Here is an 18,245-nt window from a genome sequence, read left to right as displayed (position 1 = left end):
GGGTGAACGCTAGGGGGCGTCCTCAAGTAAACCAACAGGAAAGAAGGTTTACAAGGTATCCAGGTCTGGGTGTGCAGGCCACCGTAGCTAACTGGCAAGCTTGGGAGAGGGAGGGTGAGCGAATGAGTGCTGCAATCTAAAATCTGACCACTAGATGGCAGGATTTCACACACTGTACCTTAATTAATTTTAATTGACTTGAGAGAACAAATGACAATCAAGCTCACTTCAAACTGTCGATGGGATTTTAAAACATGACCCACAATCTTTTTTTTATTGCCATCATTTCTTCTCCCTACTTAAATTCCTCCTCCAAACTTTCTTTTCTCTATCTCCCCCTTTTTTCTCTTGTTTCTTTCTCCGAAAAAAGTGCAAACATGACTCCGTTAATCTGCCCAAACACTTTTGAACATGCTTAGCATTCACACCAGACCTCCCACACTGTCCCCCAGACAGTCCATCAGCAGCGATTACCTCCGATAAATGCAACTTCATCTCCTGGTCAATTAAAAGCCCAAACACACTCATTTCATCCTTTCATCTTGTGCAAGATGATCCAGGTGCCGGCGTCAGCGCGGCTGTCAACGGTATCAGTCAACTCCACAAGCTGGCAGCTCTACTTTGGTGTGTGAGGTGATGAGTTCAAGCCCTGGGTGCTGCAGAGCGCACATCATTTAGCTCCTCAGACAGCGTGCCGAGCTAATTAGAGATGGGGCTTCAAAGTTGGAAGACGGTTCCTTTGAGAGAGACGTTGTTCTGTATTTCTCATTTTTGTCTCTCCCCTCTTCCTTTTTTCATCATCCTCCGCTGCACTTATTTTTTATAATGCTTTTCCCCTGCCGCTCCTATTTGTTTGCCATAACTAAATGTCATATTTTATTGTTAATTTATGTTGAAACCAGCTTCATCATGGTTAGAGATTGTTTTGTTTTTCTTTGCCTCGTTGTTTCTTTGTTTTTAAAGCACGGATGTCTGATCTGAGTTGTCTAATTTTGTACTTTTGTGTGCATTGATTGATTCGTTGATGACCACGCAGCCAATCTGGTAGAATGTGTTGTCAGTGCAGCTCATACAGGTCCAACATTTAAACACAAACATGGATACAGTATGCATGCAGACAAACACAAAGGCCATGCAAGGCCAAAGCTCGACCCTCCTCAGTGTTCAGTGGAAACTCTGGGAATTACAGGCATTTTTCCACACTTCGCTTTTTTCCTGCATGTTCTGCAGTGGCCATGCACTCCATGGGCTGGACCGCAGCTGCCAAATCAATGTGTGGTTTGTCTATATTGCTGCGACCACAGCAGAGAAGCACTTTGCGTTTGGTTCTTCTGATTCATAAGATGGCGACGCAACGTAAGCATTGTTTAAAGCGATGGTGGCGTGGCGCGTGTGTCTGAGAGATGTATCACCTGTGGCTGCACTCAGGGCGGCAGGAGTGTGTTGAAGGCAGATCAGAGCCTCCAGTGGCACTAAATGCTCAGCATAAGCTCCAGTTTGCCCGTGGGGAACCGCAAGTGGAGTCGGAGGGATTTCACAGCAACACTCATCACAATGCAGCCGGCAAAATGCACTTTAACTTTACCTTTGGAAAAATAAATATTGATTCTGCACATTTCCACTGCTATCCAAAGTGCACGCCGACACTTAAAGGGATTCTCCCTTTAGGATTAAAACTTCCCATATTTGCCACTCGACACTTTGCCACTATAGTCTCTCAGAACATTTTCTAATCCATACGACTCCCCATCCACAGCAGAGACACACTTTGCCAACGGCAACGCAGAGTCACCCTACAGACTAACAGAACTTTGAACTTGATGGGTGGCAATGACCGTCGTAGAGCTGCACCTTCCTCAGGAGGCTCCAAAAAGAACACTAACCCAGAGGCTATAGTGTTCTTTCACCTGATAAAGGTAAAAAGTCCTTTATCAGGTGAAAGATAAAGGACTTTTTACCTCTATCCCCCCCGTCGCCACTATAAATAGTATAATTTGTCTATAAAATTGTTATAAGTACACCTCTGCATAACATTGATTCCTTCTTAACATTAAAGAAAGATGGATCAACTGACAACAAATAACAGAAAAGATTTAAAGTGCATGAATTTGCCTGAAATTCAAAAATTGTTTTAATCCTCATTTAAACACCTCCCGCCCCCCTCCTTTTCTTCTGCCTACTTTGCTGGCAACAGGCGGTTTCCAGTGTGCATGTTCATATAGATCAGTGGACAGTAAATGGAGGCAATAATAGAATGTCAACATGGTCTTGGGCATTTAGACTGTTGTTTTATGGGATCCCTGGTATGCAGTTATGAGCTACCAGGGACAATAACAGTCAGAATTTCTCTCGTCTAGTTAGCTACATAAAGCTGTGTCTGATCGAGGGTGTGTGGAATTGTCATGCAATTTCAAGTGAATTCTAGTCAGTTACACACATGGCTTCACTCGGCTCCCAATGATTTTGGGTGAATTCCATCTCCCCCTATAACAGCAGACACAGCAGACATGTAATGCCAATGTGGAAATGCCACCAGAGGCCACATCAACGTTGTTCTCAACCATGTTGAGAGTAGCAATCCAGGAGAATTTCAATTTTGGGAGCACTGTCCCTTCAAATACAAAGCAGCTCACACACACACACACAAGCACAATCTGACAATAATCAACATGATTCAAGCTGCAGCTATCATCAGACCTTCAAAACTTGAGAAAACATTTCAGGCACCGCACTGAAAGGTCTTCCATGACATGCTTCCATTCACAGGCTGAAATCTATTACTGATGATTGGGAATTCTATTGGAAATTTAAGGCAAGATTAAAAGGAGCAGGACGGTAGGATAATATGAAACTCTTTTGGTTCTTTAGTTTTTCGATGTCTTTTTTTTCTCATAGACTGGATGCTGCTGCCTCTTTGGTGTTAGTGCATATGCACTATTGAACTCGCGGGTGTTTATGGAGTGACAAATCGTAACGACTTTGATGTCAAAAGCCATGCCTGCAAAGCAAGAGCAGCGCAGGTTGGCAGGAGAAGGCAGAAATTAGATTTAAGGATGCCAGGGAACAAAATTTTGTTCATTCTGGGGCTGTAGATGCTAAAAAAAAAAAGAGAAAAAAAAGAGTCAAAGTACTTTGCAGTCCACTGAAATTTATCTTATCTACACATCAAGGTTGACATGCATGAAAAAGCAGTTTTCATTTACACAGGAAATGCAAACATGGCGCTGTGTGCAGACATCCGCCTCAAACTGGGCATGTTTACATGTGCATAAACATACAGGGCCATAGGCTGAATGAACTGAATGAACCAACACAATGTAGGAGAGAGACTGGAACACTCTTGATCAAACACACTAACACAAACACACACACACCGTGCAGTAGTTCCACGGGGGAAGAAAGTATTAGCAACATTATTTTTACTAAAGTGTTGCGCTGTGCTAAAAGGACAAGCCAAAATGCCAATAAATCAGGATTAGTCAAATGTCATTAAGTTGTTTGCATAGCGTTGGCCACAACCAAAAGCAAGTGAGCTGTGAAGGAACGATGATAACAGCCACGCAAGCCACAGTGAGTGTGTGTGCGGCTCTGCCAGCAGCTACTGTATCGCTGAAGGAAACTAATCCTCCCACAGTTAAAGACTCGTCTCCCTGCTGGGAAGGAGAACGCTGCACAGCACTTTCCTCCTGCTGCTTATTGGAACTGTGTAAATTGTCACAGGGGTCTCATTTCTGCCATTAGCAGGAGGGGCGAGGATTGGGGTGTTGCTGTGTTGACTGGAAGGATCCCGGTGAAGAAGTCGCCAAGGAACCTGCCGCTGGATACAAGTTCAATTTTACAGCACTTGCCGAAAAAAATGTTTGTTTGTTTTTTTTTAATTCAGCGCTTCAGTTTGCGAGTATAAAATAAACACAATCCAGTTGAAGCTGCAAAAAATGGAGGAAAAAAACTTTTGATTGGACAAACATTGATGTCTGCGTATTTTCTCAGGCTTCTGTGAATCTGAGGTTGTGTTCACAACTAATGCTCCACTACTCTCAGTACAACTGGAGACTGGCTTCCAATGGGGTTGCAATACTCAGCCGCTTCATGTTTGCTTGCACACTGCACGCTTCACCGATGAACAGTCAATAACGCATTTCCCTACCTCAGAGATCTCACTGCACAGCTATTGGTTAGTCAAAGGCAACACGTCACATGGACATTTTGTTTAGGTTGTGTTGCATTTTATTTGGTTGACTTGAAGCAAATCGGCACGGTGGTTTCCAGATGGAACAGAGGTTCCCTCATCAGAGTTTGATTGAGAGACGGTAGAGAGAGAAGACAGAGAGGACGCAGCAGAGGAAGCTGCAAAACACTTTAGCAAAACAAGAGCTGATCAATAAATCAATTAAAGAGCTGCGAATTGGACACCGTGGAAAAGCATATCCAATTGTGATTTAATTTATTAGCCTCAGCACGCAGTGCCCTGTCTTTTCCCATCGCAATCCTGTTTGTCTATATGATTTATGAAGATTTAGGTTTTCAGGCAGAAAGAGAGAGAAGAGGTTAGTTTTGCCTGATGGACCTGAGAGAAGAAACTTCAAAGCTTTGCAGCTAGAGTTGATGTGCAGGGTCGCAGCGCCACAGGGGCTCCACGGTTCAGTTGGCCAAGCTTTGCATCTTACCAGGCGAGACTGGGTGCCATCAGCACCCCCCACCCCCGCTGCACACACTTCACACACCTTCATTGCATTCACAGCAGGGTTGTACACTTTGCTTCCTGTTTCCAGTCAACAAACCCATTACACTGCGACAGAGCAGCGGCGCAAAGAAATGTCAAACACTGCAGCCAGATCATCTCCATCCAGACAGGCGGCCACATCAGCAGTGAGAGACGGGTGACCACTAATGGTGTTCCAGACAGTGAACTGTTAATTCTTCAACCACGGTGAGTTCAACCAGCACAGGTCGTTGCAAGAGCTGGCAAGACAAAGTGCACTCTGGCCTCCATGTCAGGGACTTCAGACTGAGGTTAGAATGAGAAACACTTCTGGTCACTGCAGTCCATATCACCATGTTGCTGCTAATAATCAATCAATCATGCAAATCAGGGTCACACACTGAGATTCAACACCACTAAAAACCACTTACACAACTCAGCCACTGGCAGGACTCATCAATGTCAGATCCTCAATTGCACAAACTTCTTAAGACAACCTTGCAGAACTTGGTGCAAGTACATGATAACATGTATGTGAGTTACAGTGACTGTATGTAAAGACGGACAGAGTTTCCAGTTTCAAAAAAGTAACCAATGAGGAAGTCCCAAAGGCCTGCATTCTATTGGCTGGCCAGCAGTGACTGCAAAAAGGCAAAAAATGACTGGCTGTCAATACGGAACAAAGCGCTAAATTCACACCATTACGAAGTGTTTTGTTTTTTTTGTTTTTTTTTTGTCTAAATCACTTGTTTAAAAATAAAATAATTAAATAGGACCTAATGGCCATTTAAGTCTAATTTTGAGTAAACATGGCTAAAAGTTTTGCCGTGGCTTTAGTTTTGTAGCCAAGTGTAGTTCAGGCTTCAGGGTACAGGTGTTAGGTCACATGATGCACCGACGCTCCAATCAATGCTCATCTCTAGGAAACTCCCACACATCCAAATATGGAATCTTCCGGTTTTAAATCAATCCAGATACTGAAGATGCTGTTGAGTGTAAACCAGTGGCTGACATCACGATGACTACGTCCAGGTGTTGAGCACTGTATAACCCGTCAATGGTTGGTCCCAGTGCAGTTCCCCTTTGCACCAGTGCTCACCAAATGCCTTTCTTCCAACTGTTGTATATCATTTTTCCTTGGAGCAGTGAGTTGAAGGCAAAGCTGAAGCCTTCAGGCAGTTCTGCCTTCAGCAGGCTGCACTGAACATCACGCGTCCTGCGTTCCGCCCCTCTAACTTTGTCTCAGTCCAGGAGGCTGTGATGGGCAGATGGAGCAGGAGTCAGGGTAGGATGTTACACCAGGTCGAACTCTTCACTGGATGACTGTCTTTATGAAAGATTTGGTGGGTGCGGTGGAGGGGTGGAGGTAGAAATATTCTAACCACGTTCACTGGGAATGAAACTATAAATAGCTACAAAGGGAAGAGAAGAGCGAGCTTTTCCAAATGTCCGCCAAACGACGACGGGACATTAAAACACTGCACGTGTCAACTGCAGTCTGCATTTCTCCCGCTCTCCTCCTCGCTGGCTATCTGAACCGTGAAACCGCCGTTGCATCAGAGTCAGGCGGGGAGAGGAAAACACAGATGTGAAGAAAATACAAAGTAAGTGAAGCAGAACAAAGATAAAGGAGGGAAACAGGAAGAAAAAGAGCAAAAGGGAAGTGATAGAATGGCAGTGCTTCAACCACATCTAGTGCATTACTAGTATAAATGATACTAGATTTTTTTAGATGATATGAATACACAATATCTATGGAGAGACAAAAAAAAAAGAAGTATTTTCCCCCAATAACACTTGGGTCATGATGGATGATTCTAAATATAAAAAAGCTGAGCCACTATCACATGAAGACTTCTCAACCATGACAAGAGGCCAAACATGCCATGAAATACAAGAGGAGAATCCAGATAATACGCACTGTGTGAGAAGTTCTCAGGTGTGCGATTCAGGCGCCTGAATAAAACATGAAGCACCCGTCAGTGAATGGCTCCCAAAAATAAAACTGCTTGGAAAATAGTGTCAAAGAAAAGCAGATAGAGGGATTCTTTGTGGAAAAAAGTCAACTAAAGCAGGTCTGCCACCTGTTGGTCCAACCAGAAGTTCTTAAAAGGCATCTACACTATCGGACGTCTCCACTTTCAAACATGGAACATCTTGAAGGACTTTGCTTAAGATTCAAAGACTCCAAGTTCAGACAATCAAATGTATGCTTTCACAAAGAGTAAATGTTGGAGTCTGTGTGATGGTGATCCAGAGAAATATGACTTTCATTTACTAAACGGACAACCAGAGAGAGAGAACACAGTCCCACAGGTTACAAAAGAAGTATATGGGTAATAATGATACATAGTAAAGAGCACTGAGGCAGGCCATTTGTGTCAGTGCCTCTCTTCTGTTGGGAGATGAATGGTGCCCATTAGCAGCATTGGGAAGCCGTCTCTTGTTGCTCCAATCAGAGAATATGATGGATGACAAACGATGCCCCTGATTCTCCAAAAATAGAAGAAATATTCATAATAGTTTCCTCTGCAGTCTGACCAAACCAGTCGTGATGTATTTCATGATCATGGGATAGGCTAAAACACCACAAGCCCTGTCCAGATCTTAATTGTATCATTTCCTCAAGTGAAATTCAAACTCTGTCTCATATTGGAGTGAATGTAATCATGCCAGTATTAGAAATTACTTATAGTGTATATTACATGCAGAGAAACTCATGTTTTTCTAGCTGGTAAAAAGCTGAGCGGGGATTTTTTTTTTCAGGTAGTTGAAGCTCATTTGAATGTATCACTGCCCTCTGGACCAGCAAATAGTGGTATTGACAGATTTGGTAGCAGCCCGCAGCGTCGAACTAATAGGAGCTTTGAGTGATGAGTCATCAGCCAATCAAATCTGTACAAGTTGCAAACAAAGCCTGAAGTGGCCCTGAAATGCATTGCAGCGCCGCTGCCCTCCCTCAACAACCTTGAGCTGAAGGTTTTTTGTGCGTTGCTGTTGTGTTGAAGCTACGAGCGAGCGAAAAACACAACTACACAACAGGCGCCCGAGTCCGAGCTGCTGCTGATCTCATTTCAGATGAGCTACAGAGTGAGGGAAGGAATCGTCAGTGGAGGATCTTCCACAACTAGACTTGATGCCGCTCGAGGCCAGCATGCAAGGCTAAACAACTGCAAGCCTTTTTTCATTTTCATGCTGCTCATGCTGCCTTTGAAACCCCCCGAGGAGAGGTTCCAGTTAACGAGACAGCCAATAACCTCCAGCGCTGCAACCTCACACTACGCCTTTATGTTGCTCTGTGATGTCATGACGTCCTCCTCGACAACTGGAAGGCGATCTACATAGCAGCTACAAGTTTGAAGCATGGATTCATCATCAGAACTGGATGCCGAACTGGCAACATGATGGCGCAATGTTTTTTTCCCAGTGGCCACTGGAGGTACTGCAGCAAAAAAGCCCATGGGCCCAAAAAGCATCATTCCTATTTTTCCCATAGAGCGCAATACAAAAATAAACAGCTTTAAAACGGCGGACAGGACGACCTTTGACCTTAAACACGATTCATAGCAAATCTTTCTCTTGTAGATTTTTCACCTCTGGTCCTTTAGTCATTTAAAAAAAATATAAAAGGCCAGAAAATCATCAGAAAAGAATTTATTCCCAGCGTGACGTCACCACATCGTACGTGCTGCCATGTCTCAGCTCCTTCTGATTGGCTGCGTCCTGACGTGTCTTCAAGTGCCGTTCTCCAGGATCATTCTGATTGGCCAAATAGATCATGTGACTTACAGAGGCATGATGGGAAGTGACACTACTGCCCATGCTCTATGGGCCCATTAATGCAGAAGTCAAAAACTTTTCCGGCGTCTGCGCTGGAAGAGCAACTCCAGTGAAAAGACTGGGAGCCATCTTGGAGTCTGAGGCTGGTTTGCAGGAACAACTGAGATTTGTTATTCAGAGCCCATTTGAGATGCGGCCACAAGATATTCAGAGGAAGTCAACACTGATGCTGAACGTTGCATCGACTGGACGGTGGAAAATAAATTCACCGTCAACTTTCATCAGCATCACCTGCTGGGAGTGCACACTGCACACTGACACAACTGAAATACATGTTGCTCAGACTAGGATATGATCTTCACCATCTCATTCATACTGATGAGGGTTTTTTTTTTTTTACTCCGTCATCATCAAAGAGGCGTAAAGCAAAAACACTCCCACGTCATCACAATTTGATGAAGCTGCGTCACTGCAGGAGTACCCCCCCCCAGCAGATCTGTGCTGCCTGGTGTTATCTTCTGATGCCGCTTCACTCTCCTGCCTGATCCAGGCTTGAGACACAGCAGGAGGTGTGTAATCCCGCCCGGGGTGGACTATTCTAGTGTAATCTCCTGCTCGCTCAGAGCACACACAAGTCACTTTCCACTGCCTTCATAAAAGATTCAAACTGTCAGATTTGGCCCATCTGTCACCTGCCACTGTGTTTGCAGGGATCCACTCTTGGTTTGTCTTTGCCTCATCTTCCGCAAATTCCCAGTGTTTGTCCTCATGCGGGGACCAGAGTGGGACTCCTTGAGAAGAGAGACCTACGGGCCGCTGAGCGTCTTTGCATTACGTAAGCACATTAAGGTAAGTCTCTTGGCAATGGGGGACCGCTGTGTGTGTCTCTGTGTGTGTCTGTCGTCTGCACTGCAGCCTGCAGGTGAAGTTGAGTGTGGAAATGTTTGCACCAGTTTGGTGCCAATGACTCCCCAGCAGCAAAACTCTTCTCCATTCATCCCCTGTCTTCACTCCTGGCTGGCAGTGCCACAGCCTGACTGAGACACAATGGGTCATTTCAGCCAAGCAGCAAACAACAATGAGGCTGTAACAATGAGGGTGGTGAAGGTGGCGGTGGAGGGGTGCTGCCTCTTGGCCTCCCAATCAATGTCTGGAGAAACAACTGGCTGAAACTGAAAGCTGTCCGCTGAAAGTCCACAATGCAACGCCGGCTGCAGAAGTTGGAGCCTTGTTTTAATTAGCAGGCAGGTGGAAGGAGAGCTGACAGAGAGTCGCCTTTCCTATTTAAAAGCCGAACGTCCTGCACGTTGCATCAGTGAGTGGAGCGAAACAATAGTGACAGCTCCTTCATCTCGCAGGAGATCAATGCAGGGCAACACCTGCAACTTCACCAGATCTTTTCTTTCTTTTTCTCTTTCCTTCCTTTTTTCTCCCTGAGCTCACTCTCCACTGTGCCGCTGTAAACCACATTTTCATGGGCAAACCATCCTTGGTCGACATTAAAGAGAAAACCACTGGCCATGGAGGCATCTCAAAGAAACGGCAGCACCTGGTGTTTCCTGAAGACGCATCAACTGAAAGTCTCCAGATCAGCGGCCTGTCGAGCACCAGTGACAGTCCGGCCCCATCTGGCTTGCGTCATTCAGCGTCACCCTCCACGGCGGCTAATCCAGAACCAGCTCAAAGAACCACTTCAGGTACCAGCGATTATGTTAAAAAAAAAAAAAGAATAATGAACGCCATCATTTGGAAATGTCTTGAATTGAAGGGAGGAGGATTGGCTGTGCACCGTCCTCCAACCACTCCAACAGCCACACACCCAGAGTCAGGATACATCTGTGGGGAAAACTCCTCTTTTGTCCAATCACAGGTCATGTGACCCCCCACAGAGGTGCACTCAGGTAAAGTTTTGCAGCTCAGCTTTATTTGCTGCATCCTGATGGTTTACGATGCCACTTATCGCTGCCTCCAGCCCTGAAGCTTCTTCCCCTCTTCTCACCTCTCCCTCCCTCCTCCCCCCTCCACCTTGCTCCGTCTCTCTCTATCCCTCCCTCCCTCCCGCTCTCACCCTAAGTGACCAGTTTCCAGTGTCAGCTGAAGCCCAGTTAATGAAGAGGTAGATTTATTAGAGGCGGAGGTGTGGAGCGGGAACCCCCAGGAGTCGGCCAAGTAAATACAGCCGTTAAGTGTGGAGACCAAACCAGGAGAGGAGGAGGTAACGAGGAGCGGGATGAAAAGAAAAAAGAAAGGCACTGGCACTGTTGGAGGGCGGCGAATCAAGATTTTGGAAAGAGATATAAAGCAACATTCACGAAGCCGGTGGAGGAGAGGTGGAGGCAGTGGAGGGTGGAGGGTGCAGCTCTTCTTCTCCTCCCCTCCTCTGCTCAGCCAGCAGCTGCAGAGAGGAACAGCTCTTACCGTCTGCTGCAGGTCTGGGATTCCGATGCGGACGACCACAGTGTTGCCCGTCGGCTCCTCCATGGGTCCTGCTGCTGCCGCGCCGCTGCCGCGCCGCCAAGCCTGGCTGCCGCCGCCGCTCTCCTCTTCCCGGCAGCTGCCGCTGTCAGCGCCGGCACCCCGACTGCCGTCAGCTGCGTGCGAGTGAGAGTGCGCGTGTGCGTGCGAGTGTGCGTGCCGCTGCTGCTGCTGCTGCTGGTCCTGCCGTGGAGGGCTGGGTGGCTCATGATTGCCGGCTGCCGGACGCAGAGGCATGCTCCGTGTTAGGGGCTTGGTCTATCTCGCTCTCTGTCTCTCTCTCTCTCTCTCCCTCTCTCTCGCTTGCTCTCCAGACGCAAGCGCGCGCACACACGCGCATGCACGAGCGTGCACGCACACCGGTGGCTCTCGCTCACACACGGTTCGCAGCTCGCATCGCTCGCCTGGGAGAGAGAAAAAGAGGGAGAGAGAAGGAGTGAGGGAGGGAGGGAGAGAATGGGCAAAGAGATGGGGGACGGCAGAGAGAGAGGAGACAATGAGAGGAGATAAGCGGGAGGGCAACTTCACGATAAGATGTGGCGACACAAGGCAAGATTTTGAGATTTTCCGTGGAATAATTCAGGATTGCGCAGAGATGATTATCTGAAAAGCAATTTGTCCAAAATGAGGAACATTAAAGGCCCAATATGGAGCTTTTACAGGGTCCCAGTGGCAAGAAAATGGAATGAAAAGTGGAAGAAGAAAAAAAACAACCGCATGAATGTCTCACATTCTATATGAATAACTTTCTACTTGCTAACAATAAGACTTTGGCCATATTGTGCCCAGTGGCACTGAACGTGGATCTGCGCAGGTTGTGGTGAATTCAACATCAGAACACAATGATTAACTTTACAGTGGCGCTTCCTTCTGGGGAAACGGCTTTTCTTGGGTTAGTAGAAAGAGTGAGACAGCAACAGCCTGTCTGCAGCCCTGACTGTCAGCCAGTCTGACTGCCAGTTGACAACTAATGTGACAGCAAAGTCGAAATGCTGCACACGATGCATGTCAATCAATATAGAAAGCTGTAGACAAAATCTCTTTGCAGCATTCTCTCAAGCCATCAGACAGCACAGAAACACAAAGACTCCACCCTTGAAGTACCAACGTATTTACACGGGCAATGCATCAAAGGGACCACCAGCCGTTTTAATAATAATTAGAATCAGAATCAGAATCAAAAGCACACGACACCTGAGGTGCTACTTCCTGCAACATTAGAACGCAACGTCACGTAAGAACGTAAATAAAACAGGATAAAAATAATTATATAACAAATAGATCAAATATTGCAAAAATAAAGTAAAATGGGAAAAGTGCAGTGAACATGATGAATAAGCAGCAGAGGATGTAAACAGTTTGTACACAGGAAGTCGACCTATTTCAGGTGTTTGTTGTGTAGGTGCCTCATGTTGAGATGCTCCCAGCAGCAGCTCCTCAGGTTGTGCTGTGAATTGTTGGCGGTGGTGAGAACTCGACTGGGGCCGACGTCGATGTTGCAACGATCAAAGCGCGTGACTGCGTGACTGTGTGTGCATTGACACACGGTGACATCAGGGTTAGAACTGGGGGGAGGGGGCGGGGGAGGGGGGGGCGGTGTTTGCTCGGATCAATAGTGAACAGGATTTGGCCTTCATGCTTCCCTTTTGGGTCCGTGTTTGTGGTGGTGAGGTCATGCAGGGGGGGGAGCTTCCACCACCAGGAATGTGCTTCATTCTTCCTGCTGTCACCGCCCGACAGCGAACGCCTCACGCTGCGTTTGGCCGTCGACGGGAGCCGCGCATCAGGTGATTTCACACTCTGTCACACGCTGACGCCGATTCATGGACGCGGCGACTGGAGGGGAACCGTGGGAACGCTTATCAGTGGAGATCCGTGCACGTGACCTCCGTCGGGCCCGGTGCGGAGAAAACAGGCAAAGCGCGGAGCGTTTGTGGCACCTCGGTGAATTATTAACGCTGATCTTTGCTCGGCGCCGTGCAGAGTTTTGTTCACAGGGGCCGTCGTTGTGCGAGCCGACCCCGCCGTTCACTCTGTTTGTTGCCGGGCAGAATTGAAATCAAGGACGACGGGCAGTGATTGGAGGAGTGCGACGAGTTCACAACACACGCAAAAGTGCGTGTGTGTGGAAAAGCTTGTTGGCTTGTGATGTTGGACCTCCCGTTTACTGTGTTTTCATGAATGCCAGAGAAGCGTCCCAAGCGCAACCCCACACACACACACACACACACACACACACACACCGAGTTTGGCTGGTAAAGCAGCTGCAGGGGAAGGAGAGGCTGCTTTGTGCCCAGAGGTGCTCCACTCTGGAGAACCTTGACAAAAAAACTACTTTTTTTGACGGCAACGTTGATTTGAAATCTTTAATTAGTCGAGCAGCACATCTTAAACATCAGGATGGCGCTTCATTAAACTTATGTGGCACCTCACAGACTGTAATTACCCTGCAAAGCAAAACACCAGTGACGCAAAGCTGAAATGCTGTCAGGCAGAAACAGCCAATCAGCCAATCGTTGGAGAGTCACATTGACGTTCTACAAATCAGGTGCAAAGATATGGAAGCAGGTTGAAGGAACGTTGGATTTTACAGCCTTCAACCATCATTTAAACGGCAGTGTATGTTGATAGTGCTTCTTCTCATGCTGTTTTTCTGTGTTCTTTATTGTTTTTCAAATATTAGACAATGTCAAGGTGCTTCACTGGAGTTCACCATGGGAAAATAAAGATCTTGAAACACGCATTTAGAACATTTAAACCGAACTGAAACAGTGATTTAGGCAGATGACTGGAGTACAAGTTGCACACCCACACACACACTTTATCTGTATAGTATCCTCACCAAACTAAAGTAACCCACACTACAGTGAGTGTCTGACACAATATCTCCCCTCACAGTAGATCTTTGCAGTCAGCCAGCAGGCTCTGCACTTTCTGCTGCTTAACATGTGAGCCCTCCACCACTGCTGGACACTACAGTCTGTAATCCCATTAGCTTTAGAGAGAGAACATGGCAGGTAGCCTTAATGCATTACAGGGCTTAGCAGCTCACCCTACGTGTTTGCAACTGCGGCCCACCAGCTCTTTAAGGCGACGAAAATTGAAAACTCTTGGCCAGATTGCAGAGAAGAGCTGAATCCTCACTTTTCCGCCCAGCGATCCCGCTGCCGAGCAGCAGCAGCAGCAGCAGCCAAGCCGGCGCAGCACCGTCCAGCAGGCGCCTTGGCTTACCTGCTCTCCATTTAGTGTATTTATGTAGTTGGGTAGTTGATAATGTCAGCCGTCTGTGGCGCTCTGCACTGAGTGATTCGCTACAGTGATCCGAGGACACGTGCTGCATAACAAATAACAACACATCGTGGCATAATTAGAGGGATTAAGTTCTGGGAATGTGGCGCTGGGACCACAGACACCAATGCCAATTAGCAGCATGGATTCCCCCTGATAGTAAGAGCAGGGCTATAGGGGAGCCGTTTCATTCTGCTTGCATCATGAGACATTAATCAGTGCGAGCAACGGCAGCACACGACCGGGAATGACTCTCTGTTTGCAAGAGAGACAAAGCAGGAGCAGCTAGCACAGAGTTAAACATTACTCAGCAAAAACATCCGATTTTATTTGTGTGTGTGTGTGTGTGTGTGTGTGTGTGTGTGTGTGTGTGCGCGCGAGACCATGCAAATTCTAGCCAACCGGTTAAATAAATAATATTTTTAAGTCAAAATCAGTGAGACAGAAACCATGCGATCTTTGATCATTTATGCATCGGTTAAAAAACAAGACAGGAAAATGTTTGCTACCAAGCCTCGGCCAGAGTTAATTACTTTTTTCGTTTCAATTCACCGGCTGCTCTGAACATGCAGTCATTTTGTAGTATTGGTCAGGAAGGAAAAAAACTACCAATTTGGATTCACCTTGTGCTGTATAATGAGCACCATTCTACGTAATTATACAAAATTATTCAGACAATTGCCTGCATCTACCATGCACAATATCATGTTTGGGGCATGGGTCACACACATTGTGTGTGTTTGCGTGCGTGTGTGTGTGTGTGTGTGTGTGTACGTATTTCTTATCGCCTTGGTCACCGTATAGGTCGTCAGTATCACAATGACAGCTCAAACACTCATGTATATGCACATTCATAGAGGAGAATTTGTGGAGATAAGTGCACCTATAGGTTAACACTGCAGCGCCGACCATCAGTCTGCCCCCAATTGCTGGAGAAGATGAAGAGAGTGGAGTGGAATTGTAAGAGGCCTGAGTCCTGTGGCCGAGATAACGCTTCCCGCTCAGCTTAGATCTCATTCGCCCCGTCTCCTCTCACCCCGGCTCGTGTTCTCCAGCCCAGTGAAAACAAAGTGAATAATTCATGAGAGTGCACGGATCTGGTGCGATGTATGCGCATGTGAAGGCTTCTGCCGGGGCTTTGAAAGGCAGCCTCGCCATACATGGAGCCGTGCAGGGGGACATGGCACAGTGGCCGAGAGCTGCAAACACGCTGCAAGAGAGAAACGCTGCAGATTCACAAAGCAAAACAGAAGTGCAGCAGGCCACTAGGGGGCACCAAACCGAGGGATTGACCAACCCTAGAAGAAGTTGAATGAAAGGGTAAATTTCCCCTTCACCACCGTGTGGCCGCACTTCCGTTCTGCTTGGAGAATTTGCAGCGTTTGTCTGGTGCAGCGTGGTTGCAGCTCTAACATTCTGCCATCAAGCGGCCCAGGTCTGCATGGTGCCACCGTCCCAGCCAGAAGCCTCGTACCTGCAGCCCTGGAGCACTCTGAGCCCCAGAAAACGCTAGCTGGTAGGCATGGGCGGAGTGGAAGGGGGTGCGGAAGAGGTGGTGGGAGAACATGGCCCAGAGTGGAGCTTCCACGGAGCAGCGGCCTGCAGTCACAGCGATAAGTGCGGCAGAGCCGATCAGACGGCGAGCGCTTCACGCTCCTCCACACCTGGCCGGGCAAACGCCGCTCGCAGACTCCACTCGTCCCCCCGGGGGGGCAGCGTTCACTCACAGAGAGACTCTGACACAGCTGACGCAGAGACGCACCTCACTCCAACACTCTGTCCCGCCCTCCCTCCGCACCCTGATTCAGGGACGCCACAAACAAAGCGGAAGAGAGCGAAATTGATTACACGTCCGCTTCAGACTTCTGAAGGATCTGCGTTTCAACGGGAACCTTCAGCCAGAGGCAAAATTCCACCTTTCTCTTCCTCTTCTCCTCTCATATCGGCGGAGGTAAAATGTACAAATCCATGTGAGTCCATCTGGAGTCGTGCAGAGGGAGAGGATTCCACCCAACGCCAGCACAGTGGAAGCCTGAACTGCACTTACTGCACTTATAAGAGGCACGTTTAACACTTTTGAAGTCCATCTAAAAAAAACAGATCTGTCAGCACTCATTTTAAATGTAAGTTTTAATGCATCCTCTTAGTGTTCTTTGTTACTCTGTTAGCGTCAGTTCTCCAATTCTTCTATTGTATTGTTAATTTTTTGTATTTGTCACTGTATTGTTATTTCTTCTGACCTGCCAGGCACTGCAGATGGAAAGCAGCCTTTTGCATTACATCTACACCTGGTCAGTTTACACCGGATAACAACTAGCAACCGCGCTTGCTGGGGTTACTGTGAACGCTGCTCCGAGTCGAGAGGAAACAATGGCAGACAGTTATGTACAAATCATCCCTTTGAGGGCACGAGGCAAAACAGGCTGACTGACAGAGGGAGGAGAGTATTCCGTTGATAAGATGCATGAGCGAGTGAAGGCATAGAAAAATATTATGATGGATCAATATCAGCTCCAGCTCGTGACCCTGGAGCAGAAGCCAAAGTCAGGATTTACAGATTTCGACAGAAATTCTTGTTGATTTTAGCCTGTCTTGTGTTTTATGCTGCTTGGTCGTGAGTGGTGGGACGACAGAGATGAAACAAGGAAGAAAAGAAAGCAGGAGATTTGTTTGATTTTTCTCTGACAATATCTCAGGTTAACGGTGAGTTATCAATCCTAAGTCTTTAGGGAATTCTATATCAGGCCTGTGCATTATTTAGCGTTGTCAGAGCAACTGAAATGAAAGACCTGCGAAGGGGAAAGCAGAAGATTTTGGTTTAAAAAGTGATGAATATGGGATCCAACAACACATGACCTTCCTTCCTCCTCACTGTCCTTGAATGTTGCTCAAAACTTTTTTCCATTGGACGACTTCTAACAGCTGCTATCTTTTGTGCCGAGCGCGACAGTGACGGCGGCTGTCACCAGTAAACACTGCCATTAATACAGCCACTGTTGCAAGTGAGAGGGATCCGTCACTCAAACACTCAGAGACTGATTAACGGCACCAGATAAGTATAATTAATGTGAAACCACCAGCAAAGTCTGTGCAAACGATGGCTGAGTTAATAGCAGACACACTGGAGTGTGTGTGTGTGAGTCTTGTGGTTACCATGGAGAGCGCACGTCTGCAGCGCAGCAGCTGCTTTTCCCAGCCGGCAATTACAACTCATGCTCTTCTTGCACACTTCTAGTTGGAATATGAAGATCCTGAAGGATTTCCCTCCTCCTCCCCACCCCCCCCAATGAACAAACTGTTGTACCCATTTAAGTATTTAAATTAAAAATGCTCTTAATGCACACTAGTCACATTATATCATTTTGCTTATTTTAGAGGTTCTTTGCATCGGTGTGAGCTATTTAAGTACCGTAATCTCCGGACTATAAAGTGTACCTGAATATAAGCCGCACCAGCTAAATTTAGCGGGGGCGGGGGAAACAAATGTGTACATATACAAGCCGCACTGGACTATAAGCTGCAGGTGTTTCGTCAGGAAACGGGTCAGCGGAGCGGGGCCGATCGGTTCGGCGGCTGCGAGCCTGCGACTCTGGACTCGCACCGCGGATCCTGTTTGCGGGGTCCCGCTGGTCACCTCGGTTAATTGGTATGGAGTCAGACCAGAAGTCGAGGCAGCGACGCACCGGAGCCCACAAAGACAGAGCGCATAAAGACAAGAGAACATACAAGTGACCAAGTGCAAACAGGGCCACAGACGAGAGCGCGAGCGCGCCGTGCTCAAAAACATTATTTGATTGACTTGTTCTGTGTTCAACCTTTTCTAGTGATATAGAAATGATCAGTATTTCCCGATTTCCTTCTTTCACAGCCAGATCGACCGCCTTTAACTTAAAAGCTGCATCATATGCAATTCTTCGTCTGTTTTCCACAATGAGGGTTTGTGTAGGAAAACGTCCCTTGCGCAAACTGTCTTGCTCTCGTTCTGTCTCTCGTACTGCAT

General features: G+C 47.1%; 1 protein-coding gene across 2 annotated transcripts in view; it reads right to left on the bottom strand.

The window, feature by feature from the left end:
• Nucleotides 1-18,245, bottom strand: part of shank3a (SH3 and multiple ankyrin repeat domains 3a) — a 176,202-nt gene that overhangs the window by 115,015 nt on the left and 42,942 nt on the right. For both annotated transcript variants that reach the window (XM_076049282.1, XM_076049283.1), the window contains exon 2: nt 10,901-11,361. In XM_076049282.1, coding sequence (XP_075905397.1) covers nt 10,901-11,194 — 294 coding nt within the window. In that variant the 5' untranslated portion in view covers nt 11,195-11,361. The remainder of the gene's footprint in view (nt 1-10,900; nt 11,362-18,245) is intronic.

Source organism: Nelusetta ayraudi, unplaced genomic scaffold (genome assembly GCF_046127955.1).
Source record: "Nelusetta ayraudi isolate G7.1 ecotype Tasmania unplaced genomic scaffold, CSIRO-AGI_Nayr_v1 ptg000111l, whole genome shotgun sequence".
NCBI lineage: Eukaryota > Metazoa > Chordata > Actinopteri > Tetraodontiformes > Monacanthidae > Nelusetta > Nelusetta ayraudi.
This window is presented reverse-complemented; position numbering and strand designations above follow the sequence as displayed.